General features: G+C 52.4%; 1 protein-coding gene across 3 annotated transcripts in view; it reads left to right on the top strand.

Annotated features, from left to right (window-relative positions):
- The window catches only part of BICD2 (BICD cargo adaptor 2), a 56,844-nt gene extending 37,521 nt beyond the window's left edge, over positions 1–19,323 (top strand). For 2 of the 3 annotated variants that reach the window (XM_031014678.3, XM_063696560.1), the window contains exons 2-8: positions 1,467–1,679; positions 7,882–8,034; positions 9,933–10,388; positions 11,106–12,149; positions 12,737–12,888; positions 15,224–15,434; positions 17,227–19,323. In XM_031014678.3, coding sequence (XP_030870538.2) covers positions 1,467–1,679; positions 7,882–8,034; positions 9,933–10,388; positions 11,106–12,149; positions 12,737–12,888; positions 15,224–15,434; positions 17,227–17,232 — 2,235 coding nt within the window. In that variant the 3' untranslated portion in view covers positions 17,233–19,323. Of the gene's footprint in view, positions 1–1,466; positions 1,680–7,881; positions 8,035–9,932; positions 10,389–11,105; positions 12,150–12,736; positions 12,889–15,223 lie in introns of all 3 variants that reach the window. The other variant, XM_031014677.3, reaches the window with a different exon arrangement.
- Positions 19,324–23,688: the final 4,365 nt, after the last annotated feature.

The raw sequence follows: 23,688 nt of genomic DNA, 5'->3' as shown, positions 1-23,688 counted from the left end.
GTCCCCCGCAACACCACGAGACACACACACACAACACATACATCACAGCACATGTCACCACACCTGCCATAGCACATGTGTGCTCTTCCAGGCAGGATCCTGTGATCCTCACAGTGCTGTAAGATCAATCAGTCTGTCTTCCCCTTGAGTCCCCTGTTGGTCCCATGAGACTCTATACTCAGACTAGACCCTGGTTTCTTTTACCAGTCTCCTGCTGGGAGGAAATGAGTTACTCTTTGTTTTGATTTCTTGAAATTAGAAACTGTCCTGCTCAGTAACATCCTTATTCATGGTTTTTTACATTTTCCCTATTTTCTTGGACTGAATTCTTAGATTTAATATTAAATAGTAAATGAGTGAAAAATGCTCCTTTTTCTCTTTTAGGAAAACAAAGTCATCCACTTTCAGTCGCCTCTCTCTTGATCTTGTTTTCTGCCATGAGCCAGGATTAATGTAAAAAGATAAGGTCTTCTGCAAGAGCTCTGTGGTGGAGTGGCCAGTGAGACAGGGGCTGCTGGGGGTGACACACTGCGGCCCGTCTGCCCTCTACCCATGGAAGCCCTGTCCTGCCACGCCAGCTATGTGGGGGTAGTGGGCAGTGGGAGGGAAGGAGAGGGATGGCACCTGCTTGGAGGCTGGGCCACTCGCCTGGGGTGTACACGATGGGAGGCTGGCTGGCCTGGATTTTGGGGCATGGACATGACACAGCTGTCGACTCTCAGGTGCGTGGGCAGGTGGGCGTCCTGGGCTAGGTGAGCACCCCTTTCTGGTTGATCTCACCCATAAGGTCTCCTCCCTGAGCCCCAAGGCCCTGCACTTCTTTGTCACATGCAGCCCCCGCGCCCCTTGTTCCTCACCCCTCTGGAACATGCTGGTATCTTGGCTTCTGAGCCAGGAACTGGGCAGAGCGGGTGGCACACTGTGCTGGCCTCTGTCTAATTCTTACTAGTTCTTACCATCACTGCCGTCCTCGGGCCTGGGGCTCTGACTGCTCAGCCCAGGTCTCTCCCAGAAGGAGTGAAGGATGAGCCAGCATCAGGCAGCAGGATGGACAGACTCCCTCTGCCTTTCATATGTGGTGGCCGGCGTGCCATCTGGAGTGGGGAGGAGGTGGGGGCTGTGTGGGAGCTCCCTCCGCCGGCCCCCAGCTGCTGTCACACATGCTCACTGTGGCTCCCTGACTCCAGCACTTGTCTTGCCAGTGCAGACGCTGTTCCTCAGAGACCAGGCTTTCTCTTATTTTGGTGAAGCAGATGAACCTTGGGTGCAGCTTGTTGCATTTGCATATGTGCACACCACAGTGCACGCCACAGATGCACCTCCCAGGTTGGGGGCCTCCCTTCAGGCCCACAGTCCCCGTTGTTGTTGCTGTTGTTCTGCAGCATGAATGTCGCCTGTGAGCTGGGTCTCTATCCTTCAGCGCCCCTGGGAGGCCCACCTCACGAGTGTCTTGTCTTCTGATGCAGGCCTTTGGACAAGCACACACAAACCACAAGAAGGTGGCTGCTGACGGAGAGAGCCGGGAGGAGAGCCTGATCCAGGAGTCGGCCTCCAAGGAGCAGTACTATGTGCGGAAGGTGCTAGAGCTGCAGACGGAGCTGAAGCAGTTGCGCAATGTCCTCACCAACACGCAGTCGGAGAATGAGCGCCTGGCCTCTGTGGCCCAGGAGCTGAAGGAGGTGAGGGGGTGAGGAGGGGCCTAGTCTGTGGCTGCAACAGTGCCATCAGTGTCACATAGCAGGTGTGCCTGGTGGGTGGCTGGGCTGGGCTGGCCTCTGGGGACGCTGCAGCTGGCTGGTCTGTCTTGCTTTCCTGGTCTCATCCTCCACTGCCCACGTGGCAGAAGGGAGAGAGATGGACCCACAAGTTCCGCTGCCTCTGGCTTGCTTCTGTCTCACTCATGAAGCGAGTCCCATGAGCAAGTCCGGAGTAGAGGAGTGGTCAGTCAGGGAGGGGTGCAGTTAGCCCCTCGTGGAGGCTAAGGGCTGATGCCCATGGGGCACTCCTCGTCATTGGACTCCCCCCTGCCCTGGGAATGTTTTCTGTTACTCAGGGCCTGCACTGTGCCCAGCTATAATAAGAACACAAACCCCAAATATTCCATGGAGACTCGAGGTAGGGTGTGCGTGTCTGAGAATTAGGGGTGGAGACCACTGCCAGTAGCCCCAGCTGCCACACCCCTGCCTTGTTCACAGCAGAGTGCCCGCAGGGAGGGTCTGGGTGGGTGGTCCCTGGCACCAGAGCCTGTTGGAGTCCTGGGTACCCATGGACAGCCATTGGTACATGGCACAGGCTCTACATCTGGAAATGGGACTGTGGTGTCCGTCCATGAATCCGTCCAAGTCCGTCCATGACTTGTGAACATGAAGTCAGAGGAACCAGCTTGGCTCTTGGGCCCTGATAGGGGCAAAGGCCACAGGACCAGCTGCTCATGGCCCTGACACTAAGGCCCTGGAGTCGTGGAGGACTGGAGAGCCCAGGGGAACGATGTGGCCAAAGCAGGATTTGGGAAGGTTGCTGTGGTGCCTGGAACCTGTGTAGTTTGAGCCCAGCAGGAGGAGGAGAGCCAGGAGTCTCCATCCACTGGGGCAGGTGGGAGGAGAATCTCACTGGCTTGAACAGGAGGCTCAGGGAAGGTTGAGTGAGCACCTGAGTGTCTTTTCTCACTGACTGGCACATTTTAATTGAGCCCTGCCAGGGCCTCGGTGTCTGTGGAACCTGAGGAAACAGCGTGAGCAAAGCCTCATTCACCTAGAAGGCATGTGGCAGATATCAGGGGAGAGCAGTACCCCGTGCCTGTCCCTGGGGTAGGGGCATGTTCACTGTGGTGCTGAGCCAAGGGCAGGAGGAGTGTCAGGAGAGTCCTGCAGGCCTGGGTGGGGCCCTGAAGGAGGCAGGGTCCAGCTTGGGTTTGGTGGCTACACGGGGAGTGGGCTGTGGGGACAAAAGTGGGGCTGAGACGACTGTCTTGGGGGCAAGAGGGGCCAGTGCCTTCTGAGGAAGGATGAGGCCCCATCACCAAGATGGAGGTGGGATGGTCCCTGGGGACTGCAAGTGGAGCTGGAAGTTGGCATGTGAGCTGCAGTCCTCCTGGCCGTGGCCTTTGAGGGTCAGCCCCAGGTTCTCATTGGGAATGGCTGGAGGAGTGGAGCATGGGTCGATTGAGAATGGGCTGATACTGGCTTTGCCTTTCACTGAGCCTTGGGGCCTGGGCAAGGCCTTATCTTTAGTCCTGGCCTCAGTTTCCCCATCTGTAAACCAGCAGTCTCTGAAGCCCCTTGTAGAGGATGCCCCACAGGTCTTTCATCCCACATTGTGGGAGCACTTGTGGACCCTTGTTCCTGCCACAGGAGCCCCACCCTCTGCAGCAGATAATCTTACGGGAGGTCAGCAGGGCATAGGCCCTGAGGGTATGCAGTGATTAGGGCTGCTGCTGTTGGTTTAGCATTCCAGTACTGAAGGATGCTGCCCTCGGGGCCAGCAGGGGTGGGAGTGAGGGGTCAGAGATCGCTGAGGCCCTAGGGGCCCAGGGAGGAGCTTGGCTTAGACTCAGGGTGGGGAGTCTCAGATCCTGAAGCAGCAGTACATGATCTCATTTCCTCTCACAAGGAGCCCTCTGGTCGGTGGGAGGAGGGGCTGTGTGTATGGAGAGATGTATCCTTGGCTGCCCCAGCTGCCATCTGTCTGGCCCGTCTATTCCTGAAAAGCGTGTGCAGGTGCTCTCTCCCCAGCCCAGCACATTCTGCCCCTTCTCTCTTCCAAGAGGCCTATCTCTGGTGGCAGAGGCCAAAGAGGGCTGGGTGACCCTGCTGGCTTCAGGTAAGACTGGAAATGAGCACAGCAAGTTAAAGATGCTGCAGGTCTTGTGGGGGAAGAGAGGATTTCTGTGGTTCCTGTTTGTGCTTCAGGAGGAAATCCTGAGACTCCCTGCACACCCCTCAGCCTTCCCTGTCTCTCCTGAGGGTCCCCACCTTGGTCCCTGGGTCTGCTGTGTCCCCCATGACTGTGTCCCTGCCCTGGGTTGCTGCAGAGCTGTGGGAACCATCCCAGGTCTTCTTCACCTTGGGTACCTGGTTCGGGTGGAGCATCTCTAGGACTGACCTTGTCTCACCACCACCAGTCCCAGTCATGCATAGCTCTTGTCTTCTGCTGCCTGCTGTTCTGCTGGTCTGAGCCACTGTGCCAAGCTCCTCTGTGCCCACCCCCAGCATGGCTTTCTCCAGTCACTGCCCAAGGCTCACACCCCATGGGTCAGAAAGGGTACATTTGATGATAAAACAGCCTTCATTGTAGCCTTTGACCCACCACCCTGCTACCCACAACAGCCCCTTCCCTTTTTTCCTCCCTTGTGTCAACTGGTTGTCTGTCCCCCTCCACACCCCAACACACCATGAGGACCTGTGAAGCTTTACAGTAACAAACATACTTGGCATGTGTTGGACAATTCTGATTGCCTCAGACCTGGTCCTTCTGGTGACCCGACTGGTATCTCGTCAGATGTGAAGAAACAGAGGTTTGCAAGGTTCCATCATGTGCCTAAGGTGTCCTGGCTGGTAGGGGGTGAGGTGCTTCTCAGATCCTGACTCTAACTGCTGTGTATGTGTGGGCCCTACATGTGGGCAGCCCCTCCAGCTTCTCTCCTGCTAGTGAGAGCATCTTTCCTGCCTGGGCCCCTGGGAGGTGGGTAAGCTTCTGAGGACTGGCCTGGATTGGGCCTTGGTGGGGATGTGGCTCCATTTCCCAGATGGGGAATCAGAGGCCCAGAGAGCCACAGGAGGCCCTAGGGTCAGAGCTGGGTCTCATACACACACCAAGATCTTTCTTCATATTTGCCCCAAGAAGGAGTAGGGTGAAGGGGCTGGCCTAGGCCATCAAGGCAGAGATGAGAGTTTCCTGGTGTTGAGGTTGTCTGGTGGGGACAGGAGAGAGGGCAGCCGACCCCCTGCACAGTGGCTCCTTGAAACAGGCAATTGTCACACCCTGCTTGCTGATGAGCAGTCTGAGGTGTGGGGATCCCACAAAGGGGAGTTGAGATGGGACCCTGGTGGTCAGCTACAGGCCTGTGCTCCCACCTTCATCTGGGCTGCCCAGTCACACGCAGCAGAGCTTGTCCCCTGTACTTCTTTGGGCTGACATCAGACAGGCTCACTGGGAGAAGGTGCTTACTTGAGGGAAAACTAAACCCCATGGCGACCAGTCAGCCTGTTTGAGCCCTTGGCAATTGGGCGTGTGCTGGATAGAGGTGCTAGGTGGCAGGCCACATGAGCCTGGCTGCCTACGCCCAGTAGTGTGGGCATGGAAGCACAGTGTTTGCGTCCTACAGCATCAGCAGAGATGGTGCCATCGTCACCCATGACATGGTATGGCCAGGCCAGCATTTGACCTGGGTGTGCCTCTGTGTTCTGGGTTTGGCAATGGTGCAAGGACAGAACTCCTAGTACACCTTGCCTGGGCCAGGTGATGAAGGACCCTGAGGACTCACATGAGCACTGCCAAGGGAACAGCAGTCTCGTGTGTGCCTCTGGGGGACCCTAATGCTATGAGGCATCCGGCCAGGCTCTCTGCTTCAGTCTTTAGTTGGGCATGTCACTATCTCTCTGCCCAGGCACATGGAAGCTTCTGGGCTCTCACTTCCCACTGCCTGGAGCACCTTCTGGGTTTGTTGATCTTGACTGGCAGGCCTGGGAAAGTTGGTGGGACTCAGACCTTCCCCTCAGCTTCCACTCCGCCTGAGGAGCCGGCTGGGTGGCCGCGTTGAATCAAGTGGCACATGTTTGCACACCTGCTGCAGACCACTTGCTTGCCAGTTAGCAAGGAAAAAGCAGGAACTGGGCAAACCTTTCTGGCAGAGAGGTACCCAAGTCTCCAGCTGGGGTGTGGAGCCTGGGTGTGACTTGGCTTATGCAGCTCCCCTAAGCACACTCCTGGGGGGTGCTGCACTCTCACTAGCAGGAGAGAGGCTGGAGAGCCTGCCCACTCCCTATCCACCCCCCGTGTAGCCACTGTGGGACCTGGCCCTGGTCATGGCTGTGCTGGTGCTGCTTTCTCCCCCTTCGTCCCAGCATGCACCTCGCTCGCTTTCTCCTCTGGTACAAGGCTTTGCCAGGCCTTCTCTTCCTCCCTGTGTGGTATCTCTGTTTCTTTTGGTGTCAGCTTTCTGTCACTTCCTTGGGTCACTTATAATGAGAGGGCCATGTCTGCGTCCATTTGCTGTAGGTTTTAAATGTAATCTTCATTGTAAATAGTAAGCATTTGTCAGTAGTACTTGCTGTATATCATTGACTCTCCTCCCCTCTCTGTTGCATTCCTTTTTTCCTTTGTTTTGGGAGGGATGTCCTATTTCATTTTGCCAGTATGATCGTTTTGTGTGTACTTGCATGGGATCTTGGAATCTTGTCTATAAAGTATGTTCCATTCATATGAGCGCACACATGTGACCAGGAGAAACCATAGCATAAGCCAAGAGAACAGTGTGAGAGGTGGACGAAGCTATGGGGCCCACAAGATGGACAGGGCTTCTGGCCGAGAGTCCAAGAGGGCTTTGGAGCAGGGGTGGTGGTGGTCTGGGGAGCCAGGCCTTTGCAGATACACAGGGAGGCAGCTGGGTCAGCAGAGTACAGGGAGGGGAGAGAGAGTTTGTCAAGGGGATGATTTTGTCCCTGGGGGACATTGGCAACGTCTGGAGAGATTTTTCAGTTGTCACAATGGAGGAGGCAGCCGTGTCTGGTGGCCAGAGGTCAGGGAGCTGCTAGACATATGATGTACAGGCCGGCTCCCACCACAAAGAAGAAACGTCCCTGAATGTTGCTAGGGCTGCGGCTGAGGGGCCCAGGTCCCTGGCACATGGCAGCAAGTTGGAAATTCTGTCTTGATTGCATCCTGTTCGCCCCAACCCTGCACTAGCCTCTCCCATGACATCTCTTGGCTCCTTATGGGCAACTTAGAGCCCGAACTAATTTTTAACAGCTTTATTCAGGTGATTTACATCTCACATAGTTCACCCACATAAGGTGTACAACTCAGTGTATTTTATTATAGTCACATATATGTGCCCCATTCCATAATCTTAGAACAGTTCATTGCTCCAAAAAGAAAACCCATTTCAGTCACTCCCCATCCCCCTCCCCAGCTCCTGGCAGCCACTAACCTACTTTCTGTCTCTATGAATTTGCCTATTCTGGACATTTCTTGGAAATGGAATCATACAATGCATGACCTCTCGTGACAGGCCTTCTTTCACTCAGCAGAATGTGTTCACGGGTCATTCATGTTGTAGCATGTGTCAGTACGTCACTCCTTATTGTGGCTGAACAACATTCCATTGTGTGGAGAGACCACATTTTGTTTATTCATTCATCAGTCAATGGACACTTGGGCTGCTTCCACCTTTTGGCAAAATGAACGCTGCTGCTGTGAACATGTGTGGACCGGTTTCTGTGTGGGCATGTGTGCATTTCTCTGGGGTAGACCCTCTGTGTTTAACACTTGCAGCACCTGCAGGCTGTTTGCCAGAGCACTATACCATTTATATGCCCACCTGCGCACTACTGTGTACATGCCCAATAATAGAAGGCAGGAACTACTTTTAACCCCATTTTAATTTAAAGATGAAGAAACCAAGGGTCGGAGCAGGCAGTCACGTGTCAGGGGTTCCCAGGTGAGAAGGGCTGAGGGAATTTACTCTGGAACCTCTGCAGTCCGCTGTGCATTCTGGCATACTGCTCTGGGCTCCCTCTCCTCTCCAGGCAGTCACACTGGCACCTGCAGGCCGGGGCTCTTGAGTTCTGGCTGTGTGGCTGGCCATGGCGTGCCTGGCTGCACTGAGCCCCTCTCGTGCCCTGTGGAGGCTGCTCATACCTGCCTTTCCCTCTCCCCCAACAGATCAACCAGAATGTGGAGATCCAGCGTGGCCGCCTGCGGGATGACATCAAGGAGTACAAATTCCGGGAAGCTCGTCTGCTGCAGGACTACTCGGAACTGGAGGAGGAGAACATTAGCCTGCAGAAGCAAGTGTCTGTGCTCAGACAGAACCAGGTGAGTCTTGGGCCTGTGGGGTGGAGGTGGCACGTGGGTTAACTGGGCCTTGAGGACCTCTTGCTCAGCCCCTCTCCCTGTTGGGAAGGGGTTCCTGTCTTATTCCACACACCCGAGGTCCAGGGCCAGCTTTACCACTGTGGAGGCAGGGGTATACTTGGTGGGACCCAGACTCTCCAAAAGATGAAACTCTGGCTGCAGTGTTTGCTGACATTGGCCAGGCTGAGGTGTCCCAGCCAACAAAAATGAAAACAAAAATCTGAGAGGTGATGAAGAGGTTACACCAGAAAACCCCAGATTGGACTTTGAGACTCCCCCATCAGGTGCTGACCATGAGGCCTGCAATATTCCTGTGTCTCTGCCTGTGACAGGGACAAGGAAGGTCCTCTCTGTCTGTGACGGGGATGAACAGGAACCCCTCTGTCTCTAATGGGGTCTCAGAGGGACCCCTGACAGGGACAAGCAGGGTCTCTGCCTGTGACAGAGATGAATAAGGAGGGTCCCTTCTCTTTGTGATGTGACTAAATTATCATGTGCTCTGCTGTTCTGCCACTCAAGGCCTGAACTTGCTCTTCTCTCTGCAAGAGCCACACTCTTGCATGGTGGGGAATGGGAGTCTTTTCTCTCCCAAAACTTTCCCCAGAATGCCATGGATGTCTTCCTTGCTTTCCTCAAATCCTCTACCACCAAAATCCTCTGAGTCTCACCGTCAGGGAATGTGGTATTTATGCCCGGAGGAGGAAGCTCATGTGTTTATGCAGAGCTCCTAGCCTGGTCCTTCTGTGACAGCTCGAGCTCATTAACAGTCTTAGCCACTGTCTACATTGTAAGTACCATTTGGTCATTGGTGCTGCTGTTGGCAGAGCCCAGTGCACAGTGGCCTTAGGAGAAGGGAAACTGAGGCTTGAGGCGACCCTGTCCTCAGGTTGGCGCTTAGTGGAGTCTGACTCTCTCTCCCTCTCTGGGATTCCTCACCTCCGCATTTGTGGTGCTGGGACTGAGGGCTCCATGCCCACCTCCTGTGAGCACACCTTGGATGTGGTAATGGGTGTCCCTTCCGACCCAAGACCCACAGAGATGTGCTCAGCACTTCCTGTTACTGGTTTGTTTCTTATTTTTTTCTCCAAATATTACAGAAAAATAAGAAATAGTTTTAGCAATTGCCCACAAATTCTGAGCCTCCACATCAGGCATCAGTTTCTATCTGCTTTTTCCTTGTCCACGTGCAGATACAATTTTCATGTAGACAAGACTTTGATGTTGCTTTTGCCACCTACCTTCGAGCTCCTCCAGGTCTGGGTGTCATATGCATGTGGAGGTTTAGTGGTTGAGATGTTCTGCCTTGGGGGGAGTTTCTGTTCCTTCATTTTGAACTATGATTAGAAGTCATGATCATAGCACACATTGAAATGTATTTTTATGTATCTTAAGATATTTAGTTAACTGTTAATGTTAATTAAATAACTATAGAATTTTTAATCAGCATGCACTTGGTAATATTTGTGAATGACTTAATACAAGGTTGGCAGCCTTCTATGGGTGGATGTGTGTTGTTCTTGGTGCATCTCCACACGTACAGTCCTGGCTTGGGGCCACCTCAGACATTTGTGTTCCCCTCGCTGTGTCTGCTGGTCCCAACGGTGGGTGGGCTGGGCTGAGCATTTCATTGCATTCGCATCTCATGCCCTGGAACCTTCTTAGCATCCACATCTCTGAGCAGAGGAAGCAGTCTTGGCCTGGACGGGCTGCCACCCTTCCCAGGATGGCACCTCACCTGGCGCTTCACCTTGTGCTTCATGGTGGCCGGAGTTGGTGTGCTGGTGTGTTTTCTTCATTTATGGGGCCTGAAAGGAGCTTCCACATTGCATTGATGCAAGAGCGTTGACTTCTCTTCCCAGGTGGAGTTTGAGGGCCTCAAGCATGAGATCAAGCGTCTGGAGGAGGAGACCGAGTACCTCAACAGCCAGCTGGAGGATGCCATCCGCCTCAAGGAGATCTCAGAGCGGCAGCTGGAGGAGGCGCTGGAGACCCTGAAGACGGAGCGCGAACAGAAGAACAGCCTGCGCAAGGAGCTGTCACACTACATGAGCATCAATGACTCCTTCTACACCAGCCACCTGCATGTCTCGCTGGATGGCCTCAAGTTCAGTGACGATGCTGCCGAGCCCAACAACGATGCCGAGGCCCTGGTCAATGGCTTTGAGCACGGCGGCCTGGCCAAGCTGCCACTGGACAACAAGACCTCCACGCCCAAGAAGGAGGGCCTGGCACCGCCCTCCCCCAGCCTCGTCTCCGACCTACTCAGTGAGCTCAACATCTCTGAGATCCAGAAGCTGAAGCAGCAGCTGATGCAGGTGAGCAGGCAGTGGGGCCTTCGGCACGCTGTCCCCACTCCAGCTCTGCAGGGCTCCCTGAGCATGCTTACCTGACACTCTGCTGATGTTAACTTTCCCTTTTCCTTACGTTGATTTTATCTCCTGCATCATTACGGTAAATGGAACTCCAGGAGCACACATAGAAGAGTCTCAGAGAAGTGGTTTCCTGGCACTGCAGCACCCACATTGCTCCCCTGTTAACTACGTGGTGTCAGGGTGAAGTGATGAGACACTGGCCCCACATGTGATCCCTGCACGCAGGCCAGGTGTCAGGGGCCCACCACGGTCATGCTTGGGCTCATCCCCTGGGACATGGATCCCTGTTGATCCAAGGCAACAGAGTCCTGTCCTCCGAAGCAGAGGGCTAGGGTGCTAATATTCCCGACTACACACCCAGCCAGCCTAGAGCACCACTTTCTTAGCCCAGATCCCCTGTAGCATGGTTGGGGAAAGAGCCTGCTTTGAGGGTGACCACCATTACTGGTGACGGTTAGTGTTCTGAGGGCCCAGCATGAATTCCATTCTTTCCACACCCTGTATGTCTTTGTCCACCTCACTGACAGCATGGCCAAGGAACCTGGGTCTCACAGCCTGCCCTGACATGGGGTGGGATGTCACTGGGCCATCTTGGGAGTCCTCCAAGCTCTCGAGGTCCATAGCAACTGACATGGTGTCCTGCTGCCTGTGCCTTTGCAGATGGAGCGGGAAAAGGCGGGCCTGCTGGCAACGCTGCAGGACACACAGAAGCAGCTGGAGCACACGCGGGGCTCCCTGTCAGAACAGCAGGAGAAGGTGACCCGCCTCACAGAGAATCTGAGTGCCCTGCGGCGCCTGCAGGCCAGCAAGGAGCGGCAGACAGCCCTGGACAACGAGAAGGACCGTGACAGCCATGAGGATGGGGACTACTACGAGGTGGACATCAACGGGCCTGAGATCTTGGCCTGCAAGTACCATGTGGCTGTGGCTGAGGCTGGCGAGCTCCGCGAGCAGCTCAAGGCACTGCGCAGCACGCACGAGGCTCGTGAGGCCCAGCACGCCGAGGAGAAGGGCCGCTACGAGGCTGAGGGCCAGGCACTCACGGAGAAGGTCTCCCTGCTGGAGAAGGCCAGCCGCCAGGACCGCGAGCTGCTGGCCCGGCTGGAGAAGGAGCTAAAGAAGGTGAGCGACGTCGCCGGCGAGACACAGGGCAGCCTGAGTGTGGCCCAGGATGAGCTGGTGACCTTCAGTGAGGAGCTGGCCAATCTCTACCACCACGTGTGCATGTGCAACAATGAGACACCCAACCGTGTCATGCTGGACTACTACCGCGAGGGCCAGGGCGGGGCCGGCCGCACCAGTCCCGGGGGCCGCACCAGCCCCGAGGCGCGCGGCCGGCGCTCACCCATCCTCCTACCCAAGGGGCTGCTGGCTCCTGAGGCGGGCCGAGCAGATGGTGGGACGGGGGACAGCAGCCCCTCGCCTGGCTCCTCACTGCCGTCACCCCTGAGTGACCCACGCCGGGAGCCCATGAACATCTACAACCTGATCGCTATCATCCGTGACCAGATCAAGCACCTGCAGGCAGCCGTGGACCGCACCACGGAGCTGTCACGCCAGCGCATTGCCTCGCAGGAGCTGGGCCCCGCCGTGGACAAGGACAAGGAAGCGCTTATGGAGGAGATCCTCAAGCTGAAGTCGCTGCTCAGCACCAAGCGGGAGCAGATCACCACGCTACGCACTGTGCTCAAGGCCAACAAGCAGGTGAGGCACCAGGCAGCAGGGGCACATGTCACCTACTACTGGCCTAAGGGTGTTTCCCCTTGGCCTCCTTCCTCCCCCTGCCACGGGACCCCCAGGCCTGCGTCACCACCGGACAGAGCCAGCCCCATAGTAGCTCGACTGCCTGCCCTCCCCTGCTCAGGGCCCCCAGCTGGGAGGGTGGAGCAGGCAGGTGGGTGTGAGGGCCCCTCAGCAGAGCTGCTCAGCCAGTGAGAAATGCCGCTGCCATTCACTCACTGTGACTGCCTCGTAGTGCTTCCTGATACTGGAGGGAAAACGTGTGAGAGCCATAGTCTGAGCTGTGGAGAGCAATTGTGGGGCTTCGTGGAGGTCCTGTTGGCAGGTTTGGGGGCAGTCCCTCCTCTGCCAGTCAGAATCAGCAGGTGGGACTCCCCATGGCGTAGCTGCTGGAGTCCATCCCCAGGGTTTGTCACAGGGAGGGGCCTCCCAGGAGCTTTCTTCCCAGGCACTGCCACCACTTCAGACCGGGGCTCCCGATCCTGCTCCCAGAGCACCTCTAGGCTGACTTCACGCCTTTCACTTTTCCACCCTACACATCTGTCCCCCAGACGGCCGAGGTGGCCCTTGCCAACCTGAAGAGCAAGTATGAGAATGAGAAGGCCATGGTTACCGAGACCATGATGAAGCTGCGCAATGAGCTCAAGGCCCTCAAGGAGGACGCAGCCACCTTCTCCTCGCTGCGTGCTATGTTTGCCACCAGGTAACCGTGCTGCTCTCGGGCCCTCCCCATCCACGAGGCCAGCTGTCCTCAGCACTTGCCTCTGGAACCCTTAGCCTCTCACTGCCTCATGCTGAGGCCTGCAGCCCTGCCTAGTCAGTGGCTGTGCCCAGCTCCATCAGGGCCAGCATGGTACGAGGTTGGGGAAGCATGGCCCCTGGCACATCTCTGGCACACTGGTGCTCAAGTTGGTGACAAGAAAGGGTGAGGCGATATGGGGGCCACATGGGGTTGGGGGCCCCCAGCTCCTGCACCTCAGCTTCCTCTGAGGTCACGCAAGCAGTTGCTGGAGCGTAGGGCATGCCTGGCAGGTGCCCACATGTGGCCGGGGATAGCAGAGCGTGTGTGATCCTTTTAATGTTCCTTTCGCACCTAGCCCAGCCCCCAGGAGCCTGGTTCTGTGGCGCCGGTTCCATTTTGCTGTGAATGAAACCGCAGTAGGCCCAGGCTTGTCTCTGCTTTGCATATATGGAGACTGAGGGCAGAAGGGCTGAGGAGAGCAGATCCTGGAGTGGATGGGCCAGAGTTGCATAGCTTCAGGGGATGCTTGGGCTCCCACCCCTTGAATCCAACATTTACAGGGACTTAACTTGGGGCAACAGGTGACAGAGGAGTCCTGGCCTTTCCTCTCATGAGGTATTTGCCCCCAAGAACTTGGCCATACGGCACAAGTGTGTATTTATGTTTGTAGATTCAGAAGGGAGATTATCCTCCTGGCTGGAGCAGGTCACTGCTGGGGTCCACAGTTCGGGTCCCACCTCTGTGCATAGCCCTGTACCTCTGTGTCATTGTGACCGCTGGGTACTCACCTCCCATCCTCTACTTTGCCAGTCTGGGGAGGGTGAGGAGAGGGCCTTGGGGCTTGGAGGAGACCAGCTTTCTTTCTTCCTCTGTGGCGGGCTCTTAGTAATGGGCTCTGAGGTGGGCTGCCCCTGGTGGGTGCACACCCCTCCCTGGCTGGGACTCAGTCCCCAAGGCTGGGAATCGAGGCTCCCTAAGTGTTTACAGACCTCTGTGGGGGCAGGTCCTGGTTTCAGCATCTTCCCAGGTGCTCCCTGACAGGTACCGCTGTCTTTCACCTTCCAAAGATGGGTAGTGCCACCTGCTGGGTCATGTTGGGATAGCACCATGGGGTCAGCCCTGCATGGGGGACAGCCAGGCCCACCATGGGCCCAGCAGATAACCTAGATGTTTCCTTTTTATGGGTGAGCAAGCTGAGGATCTGAGCTGGACAGGGTGGGAACTGCACATAGGGCCTGCTTCTCTCAAGCCTGGTGCCGTGCACTCCCAGTTTCTCAGTATCCCTGCAGGACATGCCAGAGCAGGGTACAGACAAGGAAGAGTCCCAGGATTTCTCTGGAAGCGTCCTGTCTTCCTGGGGCTTGGGGGAAAATCCCGCAGTTTCTCAGTATCTAGCATGTAAACCCTACCTTTTAAAATTTGTTTTATTTAAAAATTTAACTTTTCAGATGGAGCCAAGATTTTGAATCTGCAGGGATCACAGCTCTGTGTGCCCTCAAAAGGGTGGGCAGCAGAGTCCTTGGAGAGGGTGCTATCCAAGGGCCGGCTCCTGGCAGGTGGGGACAGGCAGAGTAGGGTGTGTGTGGGCAGGGTGGGGCTGTGCTCAGTGCCTGCACAGCCTCACCGCCCTGGGAGCCCTGGGATTTAACCCGCCCTATGTCTCTACCAAGCCCCACCCATATGGGACATGTGGAAGAAGGGCATCCAGGGACAGACCACACACTCCCACAGCTCCGCACCCGGGTTTCGGGATGAAGCTGTTGATGGCGTCCACACACATGGTTCCTTGGCTCCGGTCAGTGCTCAGCACAGACTGACGAAGCATTGACCTTGGGAACAAGCCCAGTCCTGCTTAGATTTACATCCACACCCTAGAAGCCATGGCTTCTCCGTGTCTTGATGCCTCAGGCCACCTCGAGGCCTTTAAGCGGGGTGAGCGCCTCCTAGAAGAAGCCCAGTCGCTGAGGGGCATAGCCTGTTTGTAAGCACTACATGCAGCTGAAAGAGCAAAGCAGCCCCTCCCCCACAAAACCACAAAACTCAAGCCAGCCTCATAGGGCTGCCCTGCCTGGGCCCAAGCCTCCCTCTCACCCTTATCAGGGATTTGTCCAAGCAAAGCCTGTGCTAAAATAAGCCAGAATAATTCTTCCCCAGCCACACCCTCCAGTCCAGAGGCCACACCGAAGGATGGCTCTGGTATAGGGCTGTCAGAGGGCCGCGCAGCTTAGCCCTGCCCTGCCCTGCCCTCCTCTGCTCGGCTCTGCCCGCCCCTCAGTCATGTTTTTGGTACCCACAGGTGTGACGAGTACATTACACAGCTGGATGAGATGCAGCGGCAGCTGGCGGCTGCTGAGGACGAGAAGAAGACGCTGAACTCGCTGCTGCGCATGGCCATCCAGCAGAAGCTGGCGCTGACCCAGCGGCTGGAGCTGCTCGAGCTGGACCATGAGCAGACCCGGCGTGGCCGCGCCAAAGCCGCCCCGAAGACCAAGCCAGCCACACCGAGCGTAAGTCACACCTGTGCCTGTGCCAGCGACAGGGCCGAGGGCACCGGGCTGGCCAACCAGGTGTTCTGCAGCGAGAAGCACAGCATTTACTGTGATTAGGGGCTGTGGGGCGCCGCACGCTGCAGCTAACATCTGCTTCACCTCAACTAACCCAGCAGCAGCGGGACGGCGGCGCTAGGTCAATCTTAACGTGACTAATGCACAGAGGGTAGGAGTCTAGCCGAGGCGCCATGGGGCGTTGCATCAGCAGGACACTTGTGAGAGCTTTGTGTCGCTTCTCACTCCTCAAAGCCCCCTCAGGAGCACCCAGTCCTCAGCTGCTCTCTTAGGTGGGGGTCAGAGGTGGGGATAAAGCTGCACATTCTTGCAGCAGATGTGTGATGAAAGCATCTTCTAAGCCCTGCGCACCCGTGGGGAAACCCAAGGGAAGGAGTCCTGGTCCTGCTCCCTCAGCACCCAAAAGGGGCAGAACCTGAGTTGAGACTTGCATGTTCCTCGCATGTGTCTAATGTCAGCACTAGAAAGCAGTTTTAGGAGGTTCCAGCCTGCAGCATAGGTACGGCCTCAGAGGATGGCTCTGCACTTGGCATAGTTTCATGGAAAGGAGTACGTTGTAGTTTATGCAGTATCTGACTGCAAATCATATTCAGGAAAGAAGTGCAGAATTTCTTCCCCAAGCCCAGAGAAGAGCAGCCCTGAGCCCCTGTATTCTGCTGGCCAGACACACATGGCACAGACACAGCTGACCATAACCCAGGAATCCAGAGCTCGGTTTCTCATTTCTGAGATCAGGATGCTTGTCTAGTGGCCTGTGAGGTGACAGATTGGCAGGGCCCAAGGCCCCAGGTTTTCATTTTTCATGAGAAAAGCTTTCCAAGTGCCTGGCCAGACCTTGGTCCTCAGTGCAGACCCCGTCCTTTTGTACTTGGGGTGACCCCAGCAGCCAATTATCCGGCCTTCCATAGGGGGTTCAGTCCCAAAGACATGGGGCTTTGAAAACCCTAGCCTGAAGTCTGAGCCACCAAGGGCTTGGCTGGGTTGGACACCCACGGGTGTATCCAGAGCCCAGCCCGGTGCTGGGAAAGCTTTGCATGGGGCCAGGGCCACTTGTCAGGATTCACAGGTAGGAGATGTTTAGGTCTCTTTACTTAGTGCAATCTGGGGGATGGCAACAGAGAAAGAGGAAAGGTAGCTGTAGGGTTCTCCCATTTCCAGAGGCTCCATCCACGCCTGCCTTCCCACATTCTGAGCAGAATTTTTCTCAGTACTTTTTTCCCGATCACCCTGTGGGACCAGCTGGACCTGAGGCTGCAGTCTTCTCTCCTGCAGGCTGCTTGCCTTGTCTCTCATGCGGAAGAGGCATTTGAGTTACCTGGTGAGAGACCGTGTTGCCCCCTCCCACAGCTCTCTGCCCTGCGTGCTCTTCCCTTTGGTGCCGAGTATGTTTCGGTCCCCTCCAGACTCCAGGACACGCCCATGTATGTCCCCTTCGTATTCATCCTGGGCCCAGATCCCCCTGCCCCAGCAAGACTCGCAGTGGGATGGCTGCTGGCATGCCCACCCTGCATGCGCTTTGCCCTCTCCTTGCAAGCCTGGCACATAGCTTCTCTCCATACTCCTAAGGGACTTTGCAGACACTCAAGCCACTGGGACCCCCGCTAACACATGCAGGTCTTCTCTTCTGCCAACTAACGTGCTCGCGCCCTCCCAGCACGTGGAGAGCTTCAATTGTCAGATAAACAGGAAGCGACAGATGACCGCTTTCTAACGCTCTCTTTTCTCCCGTTTTCAGCTGTAGAGTAGCTGCCAGGAGGACTTGGCCACCCGGCCCTGTCACACTGCAGCCCCCTCCCCTTCCCTCTCGTGGCCCACAAGGAGGAAGGAAGGGCAACCTAAAAGCCCACTTAGAAACTTTTTGGATATGCCACTGCAATTCTTTTCAAAATAGCATTCCCCAGGTTTTTAATGGGAGGAAAAAAAGCTTTAATGTTGAGCATGCTGCGAGCTGCTGCGTGGAAAGGCCTCTGTATGGGCCGAAGACCCTTCTTCCCTGGCTGCCAGGCTCGCCAGGAGCCCACTGGAAACGCCCACCACGGGGGCTCCTTGTTACACATGTTCTTTTTTTATCCGATCAACCTGTGCACTTTTGATATTTTGATATTATATTTGCTTCCTTAATTCCTCGCGTAGAGACGGTCTCAGGTGCCGTGGTCTATGCTCGTGGTCCTGTAGCTGTCCGCCTCAGCTCCCACCATGTTTGTCTGGTGTCAGCACGAGGCAGAGCTGTGTGCTCCGTAGCGTGTAGCTTTAGACTCGGAGATGAGTGCTTTGACCCAGCGAGGAGCTCAGCTAAGTGTATCCACGCTGTGGTTCAGCAGCCTTTAGATCATACGGCATTGTGGTTCATGTTTGAAATTACAGATTTTAAATGCCATGTTCATTAAGAAATCCAGGGTATTCAGATTCTGGGGTTTTTCATATTGTATTATTATTATTCTTAGGAATAGTTCAATGTAACAAGAAGAAAACTTGACCTTTGCTCTGGTTAAAACAGTAATAGGCACTTGAAAAAAAAAGATAAATTATTGAATGAGTAGTATTACCTACAAATTCCAGAATTTTCTGGGTTTTAGGACGTTGTGAAGCATGACTGATTAACAGAATTTTATACAACTGTACCAATAAAATTCCAAATTGGAATTGTTTTGTTACTCTGGTTGTTGTGCCAAATTGTGGTACACTTAGAAAATTCTACAGTCGTCGATTTTTAGGGTGTTCTCTTTCAACACCTTTTTGTTAGTAATCATTGCCAGTAGTGCCTTCATCAGTTAAGGGAGGTGTCCCAGCACAGATCATTCTCAAAAGCGAGCAGGGAAGAGCTAGTGGGCATGCTGAAGGCCAGCGTGGACAGCAGGTGAGGCAGGCGCTCCTCACACCCGGACCTGGGCATCTTCACTGAGGGAAAGAAAACAGTCATTGTGCAAAATTCTGTTAGTCAGTGATTCTTTACTTGCAAATTCAGGGGCTTAGAAAATGAAAGCAAACACAAAACCTTGAGTGTGCTTTGGGAACCAAATGGACCTTCTGGGACAAGCTGAGCAAGCTGTATGAACGCCACGTTTGTGAAGAGCTGAGGGTATCAGGAGGGCCGACGCTGTGTTGGCATGCGCAGTAGGGGATGAGGGTTAGCCATAGTATTCTTTGCAAATGTGAAAGCGAGACATTATATCTTCTCTTGCTTGGTGTAACTAATCACTGTTAATTTCAGGAAACAGAACTCATTAAAACTCCTTAGCAAACCGGGTCTACATCCTGTTTTGTTTGCTGAGTGAGGTTAGTGGGAGTGGTCAAATTGGTACTCTTGGAGGAAGAAAAACTGTCCTTCCTTCTCCAAAAAAGGAAAAATTATAATAATATAAATGACAAAAATAAAAGAATTCTGTTTCCTGGAATAAGCATTTCTTATTCCTAGTTGTAGGGACTCCTATTTTTACCTTCCGTTACAGTGTTGATTCATAAGATATTGTTACATTTGAGATAACTTCATCTGTATGGGGTATTTATTTGCAATGATGTCTGAGTACTGTATTTTTTCTGTGCATTACCTTAGTGTCAGAATGTTGGTCTTTATTTTAAAGTCATATGCATGTTCTCCTGCCAAGGAACCTTTACACAGACCCAAACAAAAAAATAATAATCAAATGCCTTCAATTTCTGAGAAAATGAGGCAGAGCATGGAAAAGGAATAGGAAGGAGAAATTAATTGAGATTTTCAGGACACAGACATATGATGTGAATGCCTACAAAGCCAGTGTGCATAGGAACAGTGGGCCTGGGTAAAGAGTCACATTGGTAGGACCAATAAAGAATAATAAAAAGACAAAGCACATGTTTGTTCTCTGTGGTTGTTCTGACTCCGTGCTCCAGATAACTGTGGTTTAAGCAAGGCACAATAAATCCACTGCCTCAAACAACAACAGCAACAAGCCTATCAGGTAACCCTGGCAGTGGGAGCTGGAAGCAGCCTGGGGTCCACCTTCAGGAGAATGGGGAGGGGTCATGTATATGTGGGGAGGCTGTCACTCCATCCCTGAAACAAGAATGTGTTCAAGGACCCAGAAGATGAGGGTAGGGAAAGGGTAGAGTTGGTGTCTGGGTGCTTGTGCCAATCAAATACACCACCAGGCAGAAGTGAGCCAGGCCACACTGGGCCATGCACATGAGTGGAGTGGAGGGCACAGACAATGCCCCCCCTGGAAAGATGTCTGCCCCCCAGGGCCCTGACGCCTTATAACTCTGTCCTCAAGGGTCTTCTGAAGTGCAGCATCAGGTTTGAAGCCACAGCAGCATGTTGGTAAGAACACATTGTGTATACATAGACTAAAACTAGGAGTAGCCTATGCTATCCTGATGAGGAGGCAGGGATTCAGATGATGTAGAATCCTTTGCTGTCTAAACTCCCACTCTCTGAACCCAGGAATCACATTTGTCTGTAGGAATATGTACAAATATACAGTGGGCACGTTCATATGGTTGCTTGTGGGTGTGAGAAAAGGGGACAGTGTCTAGTCAAGGGGACAGTAAATACCAGGACACACTCCTGCCACCTCCTAGTCCGACAGCCTCAGTCAGACCTGCGTGGCTTCATTCATGTAGGGCTTCCCTCTGGAAAGCCGTCTCAGGCTAGGGTCTTGCTGCCATGCCCCTTCCCCAGGACCCCTCCATCTGACTGCAGTCTCACTGCCATACCACCTTTCCTAGTTTCACTGTCACTGCAGAACCTCCAGCCTTTGATGATACTATTCTGCTTTAGTAGCAGCTGTTGGGACTTGTTTTCTGTTTAAACCATTCTTTCCGATGGAGTAAAAGAGGCAGTTGTCCAACTCCTGGAAAAGGTTGAAAAGAAAGCCCTGAACTGATCTAGAAGACCCTCAAGGAGAAGGGAGGTGTAAAGCGTCAGGGCCCTGTGGGGCAGGCTTCTTTCCAGGGACAGTGTCTGTGCCTTCCACTCCCACACTTGTGCATGGCCCAATGTGGCCTGGCTCACTTCTGCCTGGTGGTGTATTTGATTGGCACAGGTATCCAGACACTGAGTCTGCCCTCCCCCATCCTCATCTTCTGGGTCCTTGAACACAGTCTTCAGTTTCAAGGATGGAGCGGCAGCCTCTTGAGTGGGTGGGGTCTCAGGAGCTTGCAGAGGGGGACAGTCCATGCTGAAAGGCCTTCTGCTCAGCCTTCCCTCTGGGAGAGGGTGGTCTGCATTTCTTCTGCATCTTCCATCTCCCCGCAGTGTTTTCACCCCTACTTCCCGGCAGATTACTAGAGCTGGAAACAACAGCATGGGCTTGAGAGCCGGACTGATGATTGAATCACCACCATTTGGTAGCTGGCTGCCTTAGCTCTCTGAGCCTCAACTTCCCTATCTGTTAGGTGGGGACAAAATAGTGCCTCTTGTATAGGTGGTTGTGAAGCTTCATCAAGCCCTTGGTACCAGCATGCAGCAGGTACTCAATTGATGATTGGTGCTAATATGGTTCTTACTGTCATCATCATCACCAGTGCTTTGGACACAAGGCCATGGATCTAGGTCTTTGTCCTTTGGGGAATATAATTTTAAGCCAGCTTATTAACAGAGTGTAATTTGCATCCAGGAAAGTGTGCACATCCTAGTACACAGGCCAAATTTGCACACAGTGAACACAGCTATGTAACTAGTAACCCCAAAGTTCTCCACCCCTACCCTCAGGTATGCTTTTTGGGGAGTATTTATCCTTCATCAGCACAAATTAATAGGGTGTCTGTTAGTCCTGGTGAGTCACTGGGCTGCCTTCTTCCCACAAAGCGTCCTAGGAGAACAGACATGCCACATCAGGTTTGCTTCATCAAAGTTTTTGTGAAATTTAGCACACATACATTAAAGTGCAAATAAAAGTGTCCACTGGCCAACTGGATTTTTGCAAACTAAATACTGTCACACTGTGTAGCCAGCACTCAGAGGAAAGGCAAGTGAGGATATCCCCCAGAAGTCCTGATGTTTTCTGCACCCGCTCCTCCCAGGGCTAACTCCCTGACTCTGTCAATGCAGGCCACTTTTGCCTATTTCTGTACTTGTAAGTGGAAGCATACAATAGACACATGGAGCTTTGATAGATTTTCTTAACAAAAAACTGCATTGATTTAGCACACCATGATCCAACTGTGTGTTTAGAGGTGTCTCATTTTAGATTGAAAGACACAAGAGTAAAAGGATGGAAAAAGATACCCCATACAACAGTAACCAAAGAAGAGCACAGGTGGTGGCTATGCTAATGTTGGACCAAATTGACTTTAAGGCAGAAATTATTATGCAAGGCAAAGGAGGACATCATGTAATGATAAGAGTCAATTCACCAGGAAGATACAACAGCCATACACATATATGCACCAAACAGGAACCCCAAAATATGTGAAGCAAAACCTGGCCAAATTAAAGGGAGAAATAGTTCAACAACGATGGGAGTTTCAACACCCCACTTTTAATAATGGCTAGAAAAACAAGACAAGATCAGAAAAGAAATACAATACTTGAACAGGACTATAAGACAGTTAGAGCTAATAGACATCTATAGAACACTCCGAACAGAATACATATTAAATGCATATGTAACATTCTCCAGTCTAGAACCCGTTTTAAGCAACAAAACAAGTCTCAATAAATGTAAGAAGATTGGAATGATACAAGTTATAGTCTCCAGTGACAGTGGAATAAAGTTAGAAATAACAATGAGATTTGGGAAATTTACAAATATGTGGAAATAAAACAACATACTTCCTAATAAACAATGAGTCAAAGAAGATATCATATAAAAGGTAGAGAGATCTGAAAAATAACCTAACCTCCCAACCTTAAAAAACTAGAAAAAGAGAAACAGCCGAAAGCAAGCAGCAAGAAGGAAATAGTAAAGATTACAACAGCGATAAATGAAATAGGGAATGGGGGAAAATGGCAAAAGATAAACAAAACTGACAAACCTTTAGGTAGAACAAGAAAAAAAGTTACTAAAATAAAAAATGAAATTGTGACACTACTACTGATTTTACAGAAATATTAAGGAGTACAAGCATACAATGAACAATTACGTAGCAACAATATCGGATCATCTAAACCCAAAGTAAGCAGGGGGAGGAACTAGTAAAGATTAGAGTGGATATAAATGAAATAGAATATCAGGAGAGAAAACCAACAAACCCAAAAGTTGTTTCCTTAAAAAGATAAATAGCCAATGGCAAACCTTTATCTAGACTGTTCAAGAAAAACAGATGATCAAATTACTAAATCAAGAATGAGAGTGGGGACATTAATAATGACCTTACAGAAAGAAAAAGGATTATGAGAAAATATAACAATGCTAAAAAGCATAGGTACACTTGATGAAATGCCAAATCACTAGAATCACACAAACTCCCAAAACTGACTCTAAAGGAAACAAATAATAGGCATATAACAAAAGACTGACTCAGTAATCAAAAATCTTCCAACAGGAATTTCAGTTTCTGTGCTGGTATGTAAGGTGCTTAGAATTCATTATTCCATTCTAACAAGGGAAAAGCTAAACAAACAGAAAAAGCAACTTTTTAAAGATCTATCAGAGAAGCGAGCTCACAGGCCAAATCACTGTATCAAAAATTGAAAAGACAGATACAGAGAACTCTGTGAAGAACCTATTACTGGAAGCAGTAAGAAAGGCCATCTTTGTTATGAAGCGGCAAAGAAATTGGCTGAATTGTGTTTGTGTTCTAGTGTTTTGCGGCAGGTAGCCCTGTGAGTGATTAGGTCTTTTTGTTTGTTTGTTTGTTTGTTTTGTTTTTAGACGGAGTCTCGCTCTGTCGCCCAGGCTGGAGTGCAGTGGCACGATCTCGGCTCACTGCAAGCTTAGATCTTTAGCTGGAGCTATTTCTGAGCAAAGTGTTGAAGGGGCAGCCTGGTTCCTTTGAATTGTTTATAGTAAAATGAGAGAAGAAAGATAATTTAGAATTGTTGATCAAAAGGGAAGCAGAACTCAGAAATTTGGAAAACTCAGCCAATCTATATTGGAAAAAATGAAAAACCTTGTTCAGGAGGAAAGGGTCTGGCCAAGTAACTCTTTGATGAGATGATTAGTATGGATTGACCACCTCAGGGAAAGCCAGGTGTTAAGAGAAAGATTGGTCTGCCATCTATAAACAGAAGCGAGGACCTAATTTTTAAGGCAATGGAAGAATGACCCCAAAGGCA

This window comes from Gorilla gorilla, chromosome 13 (assembly GCF_029281585.2).
Source record: "Gorilla gorilla gorilla isolate KB3781 chromosome 13, NHGRI_mGorGor1-v2.1_pri, whole genome shotgun sequence".
In the NCBI taxonomy this organism is placed as follows: Eukaryota; Metazoa; Chordata; class Mammalia; order Primates; family Hominidae; genus Gorilla; species Gorilla gorilla.
Note: the sequence above shows the minus strand (reverse complement) of the source record. Positions and strands in the feature narration are given on the sequence as shown.